Genomic DNA, 17,179 nt, shown 5'->3' with positions numbered 1-17,179 from the left:
TTGACTGTATATTTTCAAATAGCCTGTCTTCAAGCTTATTTTTTCTATCTTCTGCTTGATTGATTCTGCTATTAACAGAGTTTGAGAGATTCTGTAGTCTATCACATGCATTTTTCAGCTCCAGAATTTCTGCTTGATTCATTTTAATTATTTGAAACTTGTTGCTAACTTATCTGATAGATTTCTGAATTCTTCTCTGTGTTACATTGAATTTCTTTGAGTTTTATCAACCCACCTTTTTTTTTTTTTTTTTTTTTGAGTCATAGTTTCACTTTTGTTGCCCATGCTGGACTGCAATAGCGTGATCTCGGCTCCCTGCAGTCTGAGCCTCCTGGGTTCAAGCAATTCTCTGGCCTCAGCTTCCCCAGTAGCTGGGATTATAGGCATGCACCACCACGCCTAGTTAATTTTCTATTTTTAGTGGAGATGGGGTTTCACCATGTTGGTCAGGCTGGTCTTGAACTCCTGACCTCAGGTGATCCAGCTGTCTTGGCCTCCCAAAGTGCTGGAATTACAGGCATGACCCAGTTATTCTGTATTTTCTGTCTGAAAGGTCACATATCTGTTTCTCCAGAATTGGTTCCTGTGGCTTATTTACTTCATTTGGTGAGGTTATGTTTTCCTAGATGTTGTTGATACTAGTAGATATTCTTCAGTGTCTGGTCATTGAAGAGTTAGGTATTTATTGTAGTCTTCACTGTCTGGGCTTGTTTGTGACCGTCCTTTTTGAGAATATTTTCCAGCTATTTGCAAATACTTGGGGGGTTTTGTTTTAAACTGTATCTGCTTTAGGGGTCCCCCATGCCTAGTAATGCTGCAGTTCTTGCATAGTTCTGGAGGTACCACCTTGACGGTTTCAGAAAAGATCCAGGAGAAGTCTCTGAGTTATGAGGCAGAGACTTCTGTTCTCTTCCCCTACTTTCTCCCACACAAAGTGTGTGTCTCTCTCTCCATGTTCTGAGCCACCTAAAGCTGGGGGTAGAGTGACACAGACACTCTTGTATCCACCAACACTATGACTGTGCTGGGTCAGACCTGAAGCCAGCACAGAGCTACGTCTTGCCAAAGCCCTGCTATAACCACTCCCTGGCTACTGTCTATATTTTCTCAAAGCCCTGAGGCTCTATATTCAGCAGGTGGCAAAGCTAGCCATGCCTGTGTCCTTCCTTTCAGGGCAGTGAGTTCCCTCAGGTGGGTTCAGAGGTGTCATCCAGGAGTCAGAGATTAGAATTAAAGACCTGGTGTACTATTGTATTGCAGCTGAGCTGGCAATCAAACCACAAGAAGCAGTTCTTCCCACACTTTCCTCTCTTTTTCAAAGGCAGGGCAGCCTCACCGTGTAGCCACCCCTACAACAGGCCATGGAGAGTACTGCAACACTACCACTGATGCTCCCATAAGTCCCCAGGGTTCTTGAGTCAGCTGGTGGTTCTTGAGAATGCTGCCAGGCCTGGGACTCACTTCAGGGCAGTGGGTACCTGTCTGGTCACAGGCAGGTCCAGAATTGCTGTCAAATGGTCAAGTCCTGGAACTCAGGACCCCAATAGCCCACTTGTTACTCTGTTGCCCTCTTACCATGCTGGTACCTGAAACCAGTATGTCTCAGAGGTTCACCCAAGGTCCTTGATGCAGTACCTGGGTATCGCTGCTGTTTATTCAAGAACCAAGGGCTATTCAGTTGGCCGGTGATGAATGCTGCCAGGGCTTGGTCATTTCTTTCAAGGCAGCAGGTTTCTTTCTGGCCCAGGGTGTGTCTAGAAATGTTGTTTAGGAGCTAGTGCCTGGAGCAGGGGCTTCACAACCCTGACCAGTGCCCTGTGCTGCTGTGGTTGAGCTGGTATTCAAGATGCAAGAAAACAAAAAAAAAATGATCCTCACTATTCCATCTCCTCTCCTCAAGCGGAAGGAAGGATTCTTTTATGGAGCTGCTAGCTGTGCGGTCTGGGGCTAGAGAGGGGTGATGCCAGCACTCCCTTGGCTGCCCCAGCTGGTATCTCGGTAGGTCATGTGCACCCCTCCACAGCCCCGCTGATTACTGGGATGGGAAATTTCCTTCTGGCTAGAGGTGGTTTAAATGTCCCCTTCCCAGGTGGGAGTCAGCTGAGTTTGGACTGGTTTTCCTTTCTCCTGTAAGAGACAGCGCTGAGTTCAGTGTTGAATGATGAATTTCAGGAAATTATAATGCAAAATGGAAGTGTTATAAAGCTGATAATAGACACACTCTCCTAAAAATGATCTCACCACATCACACCTAACCCCTTCTCACCACCTTGCAGTTCTCATTCCATGGAAAAAAGCTCCTCAAACTTAGTGTTTTACTTTCCTTTTTCCCAAGTCATGGCAATTTTGAATATTCACAATTGGCAGGTATCAACACATTTCTAAAGCATACTTATCTTGATTAAAGACTGTTGAGGTCATTGAAACAGTAACATAAATATTTAAGATGCATTGAAAATTTTGTTTTAAAATTGGCTTTTCAATCACTTCATTATAAGCAATGCTTTCCTGCTGTTTATTTACTTCTACATCTCCTATCTTCTTTTGTATTGTGCTTTGTATTTTAAAGAACATTTACTCTTTATAAAGCATATATTTCTAACCTTGGAAAATATAAAATGGAAAGGGGATGTGAATACCTTTGATATGTACATTCAGCAGAACAATGTGCTGCCGGGTACAGTTGCATGAACATATACACATCTCCGCTTTCTGTTAGATAAAATTTTAAGCAGAAAATTTTCTTTAGGAATCAGTTATCCCCCAGGACTTATGTACAATGTCTGGCTAACTAACTGTCAACCTGTGGGTCTGTCCACCAACCCTACAGGACCTCATATCCCTCCCTTCTCAAATGCCTACTTCTTCCCTTCCCTTCCTCCCCACCATCAGAAAACAGACAGATACACAGTCATCAGCTTCTCAAACTTGATTTTACTGTAATCATCACCATTGGTGGTGAGGATTTGTCCAATGTGGTTTCTCCATGTTTGACTAGTTCTCCTCACCCTCCTGTGAAGATCCTTCAGATAAGCCTGGGTCTTCGTCCTCCATTGAATATCCTTCAGCTGAGTCTAGGTCTTTATCCTCCTGTGCAGATCCTTCAGATGGGTCTAGGTCTTCATCCTCCTGTGAATATCCTTCATATAAGCCTAGGTCTTCATACTCTTGTGAAAATCCTTCAGGTAAGTCTAGGTCTTCATCCTCCTGTGAATATCCTTCAGCTGAGTCTAGGTCTTCATCCTCATGTGAAGATCTTTCAGATAAGTCTAGGTCTTCGTCCTCTTGTGCAGATCCTTCAGATAAACCTAGGTCTTCATCCTCCTGTGAAGATCCTTCGGGTAAGTCTAGGTCTTCATCCTCCTCTGAAGATCCTTCAAGTAAGTCTAGTTCCTCATCCTGCTTTGAAGATCCTTCAGGTAAGTCTAGGTCTTCATCCTCCTGTGAAGATCCTTCAAGTAATTCTAGTTCCTCATCCTGCTTTGAAAATTCTTCAGATGAATCTAGGTCTTCATCCTCCTGTGAAGATCCTTCAGCTGAGTCTAGGCCTTCGTCCTCCTCCTCTTGGACTGGATTGATGGAGTTCTCTCGGGACTGGTCATTCTCCAGTTGATTTGAATTTATTTTCTTAACCTTCCTGTAGCAAAACACTAATACTGTTGGATATTCTGATGTTTTCATCTTTTTCAAACTCGGTTCAGGGGCTAAGTCCCTGTTTGGTGTCTCCTGCATGTGTTAAGAAAACAGGGAGAGGCCAGAAAGACATTATTTTGGGTGAATAGGATAGAGACTGGATAGCAAGGGGGGCTTTATGAGAAGGAATGCAGGTTGAAGAAGGGGTTTGTGCCAGAGAAGAACAAGGTGGAATCATAGGGCAGGGATCTATGGGGAAGAAGAAAAGGAGCATGGGTAGGGTCACCTGTTAGTCCAAACTGCACCATTTTGTAAGCTCCCTGATATTTTGCAGACCTTGGTCAAAGTGAAACATTCCATGGGGGTTCAGGCCAGGAGAAACATCCTGCTTAACCACCTGACCACAAGGAGGACAAAGGCTCAACTAAAGAAACATCCCTATCATATCTTGCTTGGCAAAGTTCTAAGGAACTCCACAATGATATTCCACCAGAAAAAGGGCCACACCACCTGATCATAAGAACATCTTATCAATATCCTGCCGGGCAGCAAGCCATACTGCCCAGATCCCTCCCACCCATACCTGTAAGGACCCCAGGCTGTAAGCAGTGGTGGGATCTGGCATGAAGCTGGTCCCCCACTTCCACAGTTGTCTGCAATATTCCTGTCCTGTTGTTTGGGCTGCCCCCTCTCTGTGTGCCTCTCTGTGTGTCTTTCTTTCATCCCCACCTTCTCTTCAAAACCTAACATTTTGGTGTCAAAACCTGGAATGGTGATTGGGTTCTAATGGGTAAGTTTTCTTTTGCAACCGGGAAAGCAGCAAGCAGCACAAACAAGACTGGGGCCTGCTTCCAGATCCTGAGTGATCTCCCTGTTCCTAGTCCGGTTCCCCTTATTCTCTAGTCTTCTCGAGCCCTGGGCTAACCTCCAGATATTGATCAAACTCTCCAGCTTTTTTTTCCCCCTTCCTTCCCCTTTCTGGGCAGCTGCAACAAGGATCACCCCCATTGCTGGACATCACATCCAACACTGAGCTTCAATTAGTGGGTGAGTGTCCCTCTTCCTCCTTTCTGGATTCCTCGCTATTTCTGCCTGTTCTCCAAAAAAAATCAAGTGCTGGGTGAGAGTTCTCCCCAGTCACCAGGTGACTGCAGCCTCCCTTTTCAGGGGACAGCCTCAGAACGCTTGCCACTCTGGCCGCTCCGGCCTCTGGGGAGCATAAATAGTACGGGGCTGCCCCGACTCTCCAGGTCCCTTCTCCCAGGAGGAATCAAGTACTCACTTTCCTCTGGGGTATTCACTTCTCTCTGGAGTGCTCGCTCCCCGCTGGGGTATTCACTGCCTTCCAGGGTACTCACTTTCCTCAGGGGTATTCACTCCTATCCAGAGTATACACTCCCCTCTTCCATAAAACAGAACATTCAACTTCCAAATTCAACATAATCTTAAAAACTTTCTCCAACACAATGGTAAATGATCTGAAGTGCTTTGCTTATCTTCTTTCATGCCTCACTCTCTCTCTCTGCCAATCTTATTCACCTTTTCAAATATTCCTCCTCAAGGAGAAACCCCCCAAAATGCCTCCTCCTACAGACAAGGCTTCCTCCTCTGAATTTCAACCTGGCCAACACACCCTTTCCTCTGCCTCCTGCCCACCACCAATCCCTCCACCTTCTCCTTCGGATCCGGCTCCTCCACCCCCTTATTGTCGCCCTCCATCCCCCTTCCTTCTCCACCTCAAACCAGGTCTCACGCCCAGCCCTCTTTTGCCGAAAACCAGGCACGTGTCCAAAGGTCTTCCAAAGTCCTTCCCTTGCAGGAGGTCGCGAGGGCTGAAGGCATAATCTGAATTCAAGTTCCCTTCTCTCTAGCTGACTTCTCCCATAGTGAAAAGAGACTTGGCTCCTTTTCAATGGATCCTACCTCCTTCCACAAGGAATTTCTCTACTTCTCTAAGTCTTATGGCCTTACCTGCCATGACATATATGTCATCCTCTCCTCTACCCTCACCTTGGAGGACAGGGAACACATCTTTATTGGCACCCAGGCCCATGAGAACACCCTCCACCAACAAGATGCTTCTCATAACCCAATAGGAACCCTAGCTGTCCCCAGAACTGACCCCAATTGGAATTTTCAGGCGACTTCCGTAGACAGACAGAAACCGGGCCATATGATATCATGCCTTCTAGCTGGCATAAATAAAGCTGCCCCTGCTCCTTTCATCTCCCGCCTTTCAAAGGTCGCAACTAAATAGACCACCTTAAGCCCTAATACCAATAAGGGCAAAATCGACCTCCATTTACACTTTATCTCCCGGTCAGCCCCAGACATTTGAAAAAAACTTTAAAAACTGGAGGATGGCTCTCAAACCTCCCAAAGAGACTTAATCAAAGTGGCCTTTAAGGTCTTTAAGAATAGAGAGGAAGAACTAAAAACCCCAAACCTAAAAAGGGACCAGGCTAAATACCACATGCTGATAGCTGCCACTCAACAGGGTTCCCAAGGCATACAGAATTCCTCAACTTGGCAACGGTCAACTCCAGGAGCCTGTTGTAAGTGCGTCCAACATGGACACTGGGAAAAAGTCTACCCAATCCCAGGACACTCTGGAAACCTTGCCCCATCTGTGGTATCAAGCAACACTGGAAGTCAGACTGTGCTCAGTAAAACTCTTCATCCTGCTTCACCACCTGTACCTGAAGTCTGATGGGGCCTGGAGTCCACCGCCCCCACCGCCATCACCACCACAGAACCCAGGGTAATGCTATCAGTCTCTGGTAAGCCCATGTCTTTCCTATTGGATACTCAATAGGACAACTAGTTACTCAGTTTTACCAGAATATTCTGGACCCTTTTTCAGTTCTTCGATCTCTATTGTGAGAATCAATGGAATCGCCTCTAGGCACAAACAGACTGGTCCTTTAATTAATTAATTGATTAATTTATTTATTTTGAGACAGAGTTTTGCTCTGTCACCCAGGCTGGAGTGCAGTGGCGCGATCTCTGCTCACTGCTAGCTCTGCCTCCCAGGTTCACACCATTCTCCTGCCTCAGCCTCCCAAGTAGCTGGGACTACAGGCGCCCGCCACCATGCCTGGCTAATTTTTTTTTTTTTTGTATTTTTAGTAGAGATGGGGTTTCACCATGTTAGCCAGAATGGTCTCAATCTCCTGACGTCATGATCTGCCCACCTCAGCCTCCCAAAGTGCTGGGTTTACAGGTGTGAGCCACCGCGCCCAGCCCCCAGACTGGTCCTTTATTATACAACCTATTCAACACCCCTCTTCACCCACTGTTTCCTGGTTATTCCTCAATCCCCTACATGTATCTTGGGGTGGGACATATTAAGTCAATCCCAGGTCTCCATGCAATGTGGCTCCTACAATTCTACAACTTTTATTTTACTCTGACACCTAAATGCTTCCCTCTTCTCCCACTCATCCTCATTATCTACCCTGTTACCTTCTGTTAATTCTGAAGTTTGGAATGTTTCTAAACCCACAATAGCCACACATCACATCCCAGTTAAAATAACTCTTCAAAACCCCTCCATTTTCCTTCATCAGTCTTAACATATCCTTAATCCAGCCTTGCTTAGGGGCCTAAAACCTATTATCTGTAAATTTTGCAAGCTCAAATTCTCAAGCCTGTCAACTCTCACCACAACACCCCTTTTCTGGCTTTCCAAAAGACAGACAAGACTTACTCCTTTGTCCAGGATCTCCAAGTTGTTAACCAGGCAGTGGTACCAATCCATCTGGTGGTCTGCAACCCATATACTCTACTCTCCCATATTCCTACATCTACCACACACTCCTCTGTGTTGGAGCTAAAAGATGCCTATTTCACTATTCCCTTAAACCCAGCTTACCAAAGTCTCTTTGTTTTAACTTAGTCAAATCCTAGTACTCACATGTCCACCCAACTAACATGGATTATACTCCCACAGGGGTTCCGGGATAGCCCCCACCTATTCAGACAGGCCCTCATCAAGGACCTAGCTGAACTTCCTGTTTTTCCTAGTGCCCTCCTCCGATACGTCAATGACCTCCTTCTCTGTAGCCCCTTCCTTAACCTGTCCATTCAACACACCACTCAGGTTTTAAACTTCCTCCATAATCGAGGATATTGGGCCTAACCCGCAAAATCTCAGGTAGCACAAACATGGGTTTGTCCTAACCCCTAATTCTCGAACCATCCCAACCCAATGAAAGGAGCTAATTTGGGACATGCCCCTTCCCCACACACAAAAAAGGACCTCCCCTCCTTCTTGGGCCTTGTGGGATACTTCTGGCTGTGAATTCCCAACTTTGACTTGCTGGCCAAGGCGCTCTACATAGCCTCTCATGGGCTTATCCTAAAACCCCCAAACCCAGCTTATCCCATAAATTCCCACAAAAACAAAACTAAACTAAACTACACTAAAAAATGCCCTTTTAATTGCACTGGCACTGGGACTGCCCAATCCCAAGCCCTGTACTTTGTATGTATATTCCGACCAAGGCCTTGCTCTTGGACTACTCTGCCAAACATACGGCGACGCCGCACGAGCCATTGCACATCTCTCAAAACAACTGGACTCTGTCATCCAAGGCTGGTCACTCAGACTAAAAATCTTGGGTGTGGCCACATCGCTGGCCTTAGAGGCACGGAAACTCCCTCTCTACCAACACATTACTATTGCATCTTCCCATTACCCACAGGACCTCATAAACCATCAATTTCTTCTATCCCTCCCACCATCCCACTTTCAGCAGGTACATGCCTTATTCATAGGTAACCCTCTGATCACCTTCCAGAGATATAAAACTCTCAACTCAGCCACCCTCCTTTCTGTAAACACTTCCGACTCTAAGCTCTCTCTCTCCTGTCTGGACCTCTTAGACTCCCTCTCCTCCCACTTCGAACACATTTCAGGTGCCCTTTTGCAGGGAACACATACCTGGTTAATGGAAGCTCTTTTAGGGACCCATGTCCAGCAGCTGGCTATGCCATCATTGCTGAAAATAAACTCCTAGAATCCAGTGCTCTCCCACCCCATGCTACCTCTCAACAGGCAAAGCTAGTTGCCCTAACCAGGACCCTCACTCTAGCAAAAGCAAAGAGGGTCAACATTTACACCAATTCCAAATATGCATACCATGTCCTACACTCTCATGTCTTAATCTGGCAGGAACAGGGTTTCCTAACTACAAAAGGAACCCCCATAAGAAATGGCAAACTTATACATAAGCTGCTGGGGGTGGATAAACTACCTCTGATGGCCACCATTATCCATTGCAAGGGACACCGGAAGGCTACAGATGCCATAACTGAGAATTCAGCAGCCTGGCAGGCAGCCCTTAAAACCCCATCGTTATTGCTCATTTTTCCCAGCATACACCCCGTATATACCCAGGAGGAACAAATCCCAATTGCCAGGGCTGGTGTCATTCAGGAAAAAATGGTTCTACCTCAATGATAAAGTGTCTTGCCCAAGTTGAAAAAACCTTCTGTACTTTTATATGTGCACAACCATTTCCATGCTGGTTACTGCCCCTACTCCAGCTTTTAAAAACTTATATACATTCTTCCACCATAGCTGCCCATCTCAAACATATTACTAAGGCATGCTCCCTTTGCACTCAAACTTCCCCTCAGGAAGCTATCAAACCACCTCCTTTCCAACCACAAGGCCTGAGGACACTTACCAGGGCAGGACTAGCAAATCAACATCACTCACATGCCCCCCATAAAATGATTCCTCTACATTCTGACAATAGTAGATACATTTTTCTGGATGGATAAAAGCTTTTCCTACCACCACCAAAAAGGCACACACCATCGCTTCTATTCTCTCCACTCATATTATCCACCGGTTTAAACTCCCGTTTTGCATCCAGTCAGACAATGGGCCAATTTGTTTCACAGTTTAACCAACAGCTGATAAAGGCTCTAAACATTAAATAGGCTTTGCATATTCCTTACCACTCCCAATCTTCAGGAAAAATTGTATAAAAAACAACAACTAACCAAACTCTCCCTAAAGGTTAAAATGGCCTGGACTTCACTTCTCCCACTGTTCCTCATGCGTTTATGAGTCATTTCCCAAAAGCCCCTCAGCCTAAGCCCATTTAAGCTCATGTACAAATGCCCCTTTATCCTCCAGGATCTCCCTGTATTCTCTCCCCCTTCTATATGGAATACTTGGCCGGCGTTACACCTCACCCAACACCTAATGAGACAGTATGCAAATGCTTACTGACCCAGCCTAAACGTCCATCCTGAAAACACTCCTCCCTGTCCCTACAGCCAGGGGACTGGGTCTGAATCACAGACTCCTCCTCCTCCCCTCTCCAACCTAAGTGGATGAGTCCTCACCAGGTTATCCTAACTACTCTGACTGGGGCAAAGCTAACATCCTTTCCACACTGAATGCACCATTCCAAACTAAAAAGAGCACCAGATCCACATGTAGAAATTTGCTCACCCCCAAATTATTCTCCTTCCCTTACAGGACCAACCTCACTGTACTTAACAAGAATTCCAGAAGTTGCCAGTACAAATGCCCTAGTCCATAACACTCTTCGTCGCCAATTTCCAATATTTTACCTCCTACTTTATTTCAGATCTTTCCTGGTTTCCCTTCCCCATGTCCCTGAATAGTCCTGCCAGTTTCTCACACTAATGCAGGAGGTATGACTGCAGGGCACCTTCCAAAATTTCACTCCTACTCAAATCTCCTTTTTCTCCTTTGTCCTCTTTGTCTGTGGGATATTCTAAGTGCCCACCCTGAATGTCTAACAATTGAGCCCCCTTCATCAGCCTCACACATTGCCTGTTAAATCAGTCACACTCCCCTTTTACTTCCAACTGTTAAACTTGTTTGTCCACACAAATCCATTAGTTCACAGCCCTTCCTGTCAACCTGGCCACATAAACCTGGTCCAAAATAAACCTGCATCTCACCCAATTGACCAATTCATTCCCCAACCTGTTTATAATCTTGCTCGGCTAAACACCTTTTCCCCCCAATCCATCAAATCCACCCACACCGTCACACACAGGGCTGTCACCCTCCTTCGCCTCATAGCCTCTTAACTGAAGATGTTACCAGTCAGATTTCATAAAACACCCCCTACCAACCCCTCCCACACCTCCTACCAACCCCTCCCCTCTCTGACAGCGCCGCTCTCCATGTATCCAACTCAAAGGTGCTCCCTGGAAAAAATCCACAAACAATTCCTTCAACTGCAACCTGTATCCTTCTGCCCTGTCAGGACCACAGTGGCTAATAGTTACAAAAACCCATTTCCCCCTCTCTCTCCAAAACCACACAGCCTTCACCTCCTCCCCCACCACCATTTCCTATCCGGCCCTCAGAGGGGCTACCCTTGCTGGCAGCTATTCAACTTGGAAAAATATAAAAGTTAAAACAAAGGGTTTGTGCAGAATTCAACCCCCACCTTCTCATGGCTTGCCACCATAACCTACAACTTTTGTCTGTCCACCCCCAGTGTCTTCTTCCTTTATGGCACAAACTCTTATCTCTGCCTACTGGCCAATTGGTCAGGAACATGCACCCTGGTGTTTCAGTCTAGACATTGACATTTTGCCTAACAAGCAGACCATCCAGGTTCCTTTAGTAGCTTCTGTCTCATCTTCCTCCACACACACTAAGCAGGCTCTACATCTCATTCTAGTGTTAGCAGAACTGAACATCTCTGCTTCACTCAGCACTGGGGTAGCAGGTGGCCCCTTTCTTAGGGCCCTTAATCTTCCTCCTCCTGATACTACAGTTGGCCCAGGTATACTCACCTTCATATCCTGCTTTATCTCCCGAAGGCCAAACTCCCTCGTCCACGCAGCCACCCAGCAACACATGGATACCATCCTTCTCCTCTGCCAAGTCCAGTACCAGTGCCCCCAGGAATACCACTCTGAAGTCCAACACCCACTGCTTCAAAACCCAAACCCTGATTACAGCTCCCCTATTCAGCAGGAGGCAGCCAGATACTCAACAACGCCTCTCTTCCTTTTATACTAAAGTAGAAGGCAAAGAATGCAAGTCCAAACCACCATTTAGTAAGCCCCCTGCTATTTTGCAGACCTTGGTCAAAGTGAAACATTCCATGGGGGTTTGGGCTGGGAGAAAAATCTTACCTAATCATCGTAACACAAGGCGGACAAAGGCCCAACTAAAGAAATTTTCCTATCATATCTTGCTGGGCGAAGTTCCCAGAAACACCATAATGGCATCCCACTGGAAAAAGGGCCAAACAGCCTGATCATAAAACCATCTTATCAATATCCTGCCAGGCAGGAAGCCATACTGCCCAGGCCCCTCCCACCTATACCTACAAGCACCCCAGCCTGTAAGCAGCGGTGGGCTCTCGCATTAAGCGGGTCCCCCACTTCCACAGGTGTCTGCAGTATTCCTGTGTTGCTGTTTGAGCCACCCCCTCTCAGTGTGTCTTTCTTTCACCCTCACCTTCCCTTCAAAACCTAACAATCTTACCTCATCATTTTTGTTGTTGGATTCACAGGGGCTCTTTCTCTTCTCCCCATTGGTGCTTGAAGTTGGCTGTTCCATGATTGTGGTTGGTTGTAGAATGTCTATAGTAGGCTCTTGTAGAGTCCAGACTTCCACAGCTATATTGAAGCTTCCCAGGGGAATGTCCCAGAGCTCTTGCCCTCCCTATATATACCCTCCTGGTGACAAGGCAAAGCCACGCCCTTGAGCTTTGTTTGATCATACAGGCAGCGTCCCAGCCAATGGCAGTCCTAGGGTGGCTTTGGCATCACAAAGCACCACTGCTGCCCACTCCCTGGGCTTGCGGGGGAGGGGAAAGTGGTGTAGAGGAAACCAAATGCTGTTGTTGTTTCGGCATCCCCTGAAGACGATGCATCCCAAACGGATCTGCCGCCGCTCCTCATTTCTCCATGTTTAATGTTCATGGTTCACATGGAAGCGAGAGGATGGTTCCTTCAAGCCCTTCCCCACAGCCATTCCTAGTAAGTGATTCATTCTTTTGTCTTCCAGCACCCACCATGCCCTAGTATTTTACATGTCTCACCTCAAATCCCTCCAAGCTAGTGTGGCTACATTTAGTTATTAATTACTAGTTACATTTAATTATTATTAATTAATAATAATAATAAATTATCCCATTTCCCTCCTATAGTTCCTTCATATGCACCTTGAAGACGATTTACTTTTAGGCTACTGCCAGGCAAATTTCAACCCATGTTCTTTTGCGCAATGTCCATGTAGAATCTGAAACAATGGCCTTCAGTCTGTCAGAACTTTAGTGAATAAACATTCTTTACCGTGTATCCTAGTCTTGTTTCAAATGAGGGGTATATGTTCATAGTAAATGTAGTCTCTCAACATGAATTCTGCCAGTATGTGGGTGGGGGAAGGAGTGGATATTCAAGTGCTGGAAGTTGTTCTCAGTGTTTACATTCAGGATACTACAATCTAAGACCAACATGTGCACCAGTGTGGGCGTAGTTAAGCTTTGTACTGGAGGTCGTGTCCAGTGCCAAAAAAAAAAAAAAGCATTCAGATTGGAAGGGAGAAGTAAAAGGATCTTTTGTCAAAGACCTGAGAGTATATGTAGAAAAGTCAATCTAAAAAAATGCTTCTACAATAATTGAGGTTAGCAACATTGCAGAGTGAGAGATCAACATATACATCAATTGTATGTTTATATATTAAAAGTTATATATTAGAAGAGACAGTGTTTCAGCCAGTGGTAGTCCTAGGGTGGACTGGAAGTTAATTTCAACAACTGAAAGTTGAAACTAAGAACAATTGCAATTTAAAATATCACTAAAAGTAGTAAGGCTCAGGGACAAATCTGAACAAAGATGTAAATGACTTGTACGCTGAAAACTACAAAAAAATTGCAAAGATAAATTAATGGCATAGAAAAATTAAAATATATTCTTTGATTTTTGTTTAGATGATTAATATTGTAAGATGGCAGTTATTTCCAAATTCATCTATAGTTTCAACTTAATTCTAACCAAAATTCTAAAATAGCTTTTTAATAGAAATTGACAAGATAATTACAACATTCATATGGAAATGTAATGTGCCTAGAATAGCCAAAAGACAAGTGTTGAATCTTAAAAAGCTCTGGATTGTATCAATGTCAGTGTTCTAGTTTTGATAGTGTAATGTGGTAGTGTACTGAAGAGTGTACTATTGGGAGAGACTGGTTGAAAGGTACATAAGGACTCCATGTATATATCTTTGAAACTTCTAATGAACTTATAATTGTTTCAAAATAAAAAGCTAAAGATATTTTAAAAGACAATCAGAGAGAGGACCAAATATAGAGAAGGCGTGGCCCTAGGTTCCTCCCACAGGTTGACACTTGTCTCATCCTCTATAGGAAATAACAAAACTTGATAATGGAAAATAAATTTAAAAAACAAAACACAAGAGAAACAGACCCTGGAATTTTGTTTCAGTGTTCATCAAGGTCACATATCTTTACTTCATACACCATAAAATCAAGAGAGGCCTAGCAAAATACGCTGCTGACCTCCAGACACAACCAATTTATTGCATTCCCATAACGGTCATCTAAACACAAATGAACCAAAAGAAGATTGGTATTAACGTACATAATTTTTTTAGCAAACCTCAGATGTTGTCAAGAGTTCAACAGTTCCATGTATTAAATGCTCACAAGCTAACTTCGAATAATTTTTTGTACTCTTGTCTGCAATTAACAGTGAGAATAACACCCTGTCATGTCATGTTATAGAAAAAACAAAACAAAACAAAACACCAAAAGGCCACATCAAATAGAGTAGGTCAGAAACTGATTACAATTGCTGAAAATAACAGCTTTCAATTACTTTATTACCTTTTAAAATTGTTTTCTGAATTTGTTTACCAAAAAATGTTTTGATGGGTATATCACTATCCAAGGAAAATTAAGCCAAATGTTAGGAAAACATTTAGTGCATATTTCTATTGTAAGATTACAACTGACTTTATAAAATAATTCCTATTTATCCTATTGAAAACCTTAGTGATTATGTTTTCAAGCAAAATGAATAATAAAAATGTAAAGGTCATCAGTGTACAATGAGTTCATTGTATTGAACTTTTTATTTCTGATGTGTTCAGTTTTCAAGAGTATTCTTCTTTATCATATCAGGTTGTGGAACATACTCAAAGTGACTCTCCCATGTCACACTGTAAATCAGAGATGCAACTAGGACAAGAAGCAGGGGAGTCCTGGGCACCCTTTTACTTCTTGTTTTTGGGCCTTTGTACAAGTGATATTATAAACTGACACTACTTTAGTTATAATAATAACCCTCAGCTACATTTTTTAATAATTTTTTTTCACAATTTTTAGCTGTTTAAGGCAGGTTTAAACACCACATAAAGTACCAGATATAGGATAGGATCTGCTTGGGATTTGCCCCAATCTGTGGCCACAAAGAGCAAGCAATTAGAGGCCAACCATATGTTTTCCTCTGGAGCACAGATGGGTGAGGAGCAATCAACGAGAAAGAGCTGAGTATGGAAGAGGGATACAACCTGCTACTGGCTTCGCATGTGACTGAATGAGTGGCTTTGAAAAATACCAGCACCATTACCTCCACTGCAACTACTACTACCTCTACGCTACTACTAATATTACTACAAGCAATAGATTCCATACACCAAAAACTTACTATATGCCAGTCTCTGTTCTAAGCATATGGTTTCAAAGTCAAATAGGAAACAGATGGTGCATCCAAAATGGAGTAATTTGACCAATATTTATGTACAAAGAAACCATTTACAAACAAGTGGATGCAGGGAGACCATCAGAGATAGTGCTTGTTGCAGCTGCCATCACTACAGACCCAGAGGAATGACAGCAGGGAGGAAGTGGTTACTAGAACCAGAAATAATCAATAGTCATGAGGAAATAGATATCTTGAGAAGAACAGTGACCTCTAATGAGATTTATCCAGCCCGAGATGACTCACAGGGATGGAGCCAGGAGAATAAGTCTACAGCCCTCACTCCCCTTCCTTCCTTGCACCTCTGACTGTCCTTGGAGCTCCCCATTAGCCAAACCCAGTGGACATCAGAGTCCAGGAGCCCATTGAGAGAATCCTTTCTAAATAGCCTCCTAGGACAGAGCAGGTGAAGAAGGGTGGTGAGTGAATCTGGAAAAGCAGAGGGAAGATGTTTAGCCGAGGTGCAATACTCACAACAGTCCCAGGAGGTAGATATCATCATGGGGGTCTGATTTACTGGAGAGGAAATTGAGGCCCAGGGAAGCTCAGTAACTCAGTAATTGTAAAACAGTGTTCAAACCTAGTTCAATCTGCCCTAAATCTCATATTCTTTCTGGGACTCTGGGTAAATTGCATACCTTCTGTAGGCTTCAGATCCCTCAGCTGTAGAATGAGTAAATTGGAACAACCAATGTCATTAAAAAAAAATATGCTATGATTCTGTAATCCTCACCTTTAAAGATACTATCATTCCTTTAAACTTTAGACAATATTATGATTCAAGCCAATCAGACCTACAACTCCACAGTGTAAAACTATGTGTGGTGGGCCTGTACTACCTTGAACTACCGTGGTTCCTCCTTCTGATTCCATTACCACTGGGAGAATACGAGTGTGGTGGGGCTATCCTGCCTTGAACTACCATGGTTCTTCCTTCTGATTCTATTACCACTGGGAAAATACTAGCACCTGAGAACAAAGCTGTTGGTTTAAGATGGGGTATTAGCCCAGAAATAGGATTCTTTAGACAGAAATAAGCTACGAAACAAAGACCAGCAAGTCTCTCAGCAACTCTAAAGAGGGACCACATTCTATCTCAAGCACTGAGATAGTCGTAGGGATATAAAGACCATGGTCTTCATTCTGTGCTCTTTGAAGAAAATTGTTCTACATGCCAACCCAAAACTATATTCCATATCTGGCATATTGAAAAAGTATTCTGAAGTAATCTCCAGCCTGACAGAAAATAAAACTGACTCCTGAAAATCAAACATTTTGAGTAGACAGAAATTGTCTACAGTGCTCAACATTTTAACTTTTTGTCTTTTTAATTTTTATTTTTAATTTTTGTGAGTACATAGTAGGTGCATATATTTATGGGGTACATGAGGTGTTTTGATACATGCATGCAATAAAGAATAATCCCGACATGAATTTATCCTTTATGTTACAAACAAACGAATAATATTCTTTTGGTTATTTTGAAATGTACAATTAAGTTACTATTGGCTGCAGTCACTCTGTCGTATTATCAAATAGTATGTCTTACTCACTCTTTCTATTTTTATACTCATAACTTTCTCCACCTTTCCCCCAACCCCTAAATACAGATTGCATCTTCTGGTCACCATCCTACTACTCTCTATGTACATTAGGTCAAATTGTTTTGTTATTTAGATCCTCCAAATAAATGCCAACATGTGATGCTTGTCTTTCTGTGCCTGGCTTGTTTCACTAAGCCTGATGATCTCCAGTCCCATCTATGTGGTTGCAAATGACAGGATCTCATTCTTTTTATGGCTGT

At 43.8% G+C, this 17,179-nt stretch overlaps 1 protein-coding gene across 2 annotated transcripts; it reads right to left on the bottom strand.

Moving 5' to 3' along the window:
* Window positions 1-2,994: 2,994 nt before the first annotated feature.
* Window positions 2,995-13,170, bottom strand: LOC102127123 (sperm protein associated with the nucleus on the X chromosome N1). 2 transcript variants are annotated; one of them, XM_045383917.2, is made up of 4 exons: window positions 12,134-13,170; window positions 10,574-10,579; window positions 3,527-3,726; window positions 2,995-3,136 (listed from the first exon to the last, which is right to left on the bottom strand). In XM_045383917.2, the coding sequence occupies exons 1-4, from the start codon at window positions 12,206-12,208 to the stop codon at window positions 2,995-2,997; spliced, it is 423 nt and encodes a 140-aa protein (XP_045239852.1). In that variant the 5' UTR covers window positions 12,209-13,170. The 2 variants fall into 2 exon arrangements, with proteins under 2 accessions (XP_045239852.1, XP_045239853.1); XM_045383918.2 differs by having other exon boundaries at window positions 2,995-3,158; window positions 3,549-3,726.
* Between the last annotated feature and the right edge of the window lie 4,009 nt (window positions 13,171-17,179).

Source organism: Macaca fascicularis, chromosome X, assembly GCF_037993035.2.
Source record: "Macaca fascicularis isolate 582-1 chromosome X, T2T-MFA8v1.1".
In the NCBI taxonomy this organism is placed as follows: Eukaryota; Metazoa; Chordata; class Mammalia; order Primates; family Cercopithecidae; genus Macaca; species Macaca fascicularis.
Note: the sequence above shows the minus strand (reverse complement) of the source record. Positions and strands in the feature narration are given on the sequence as shown.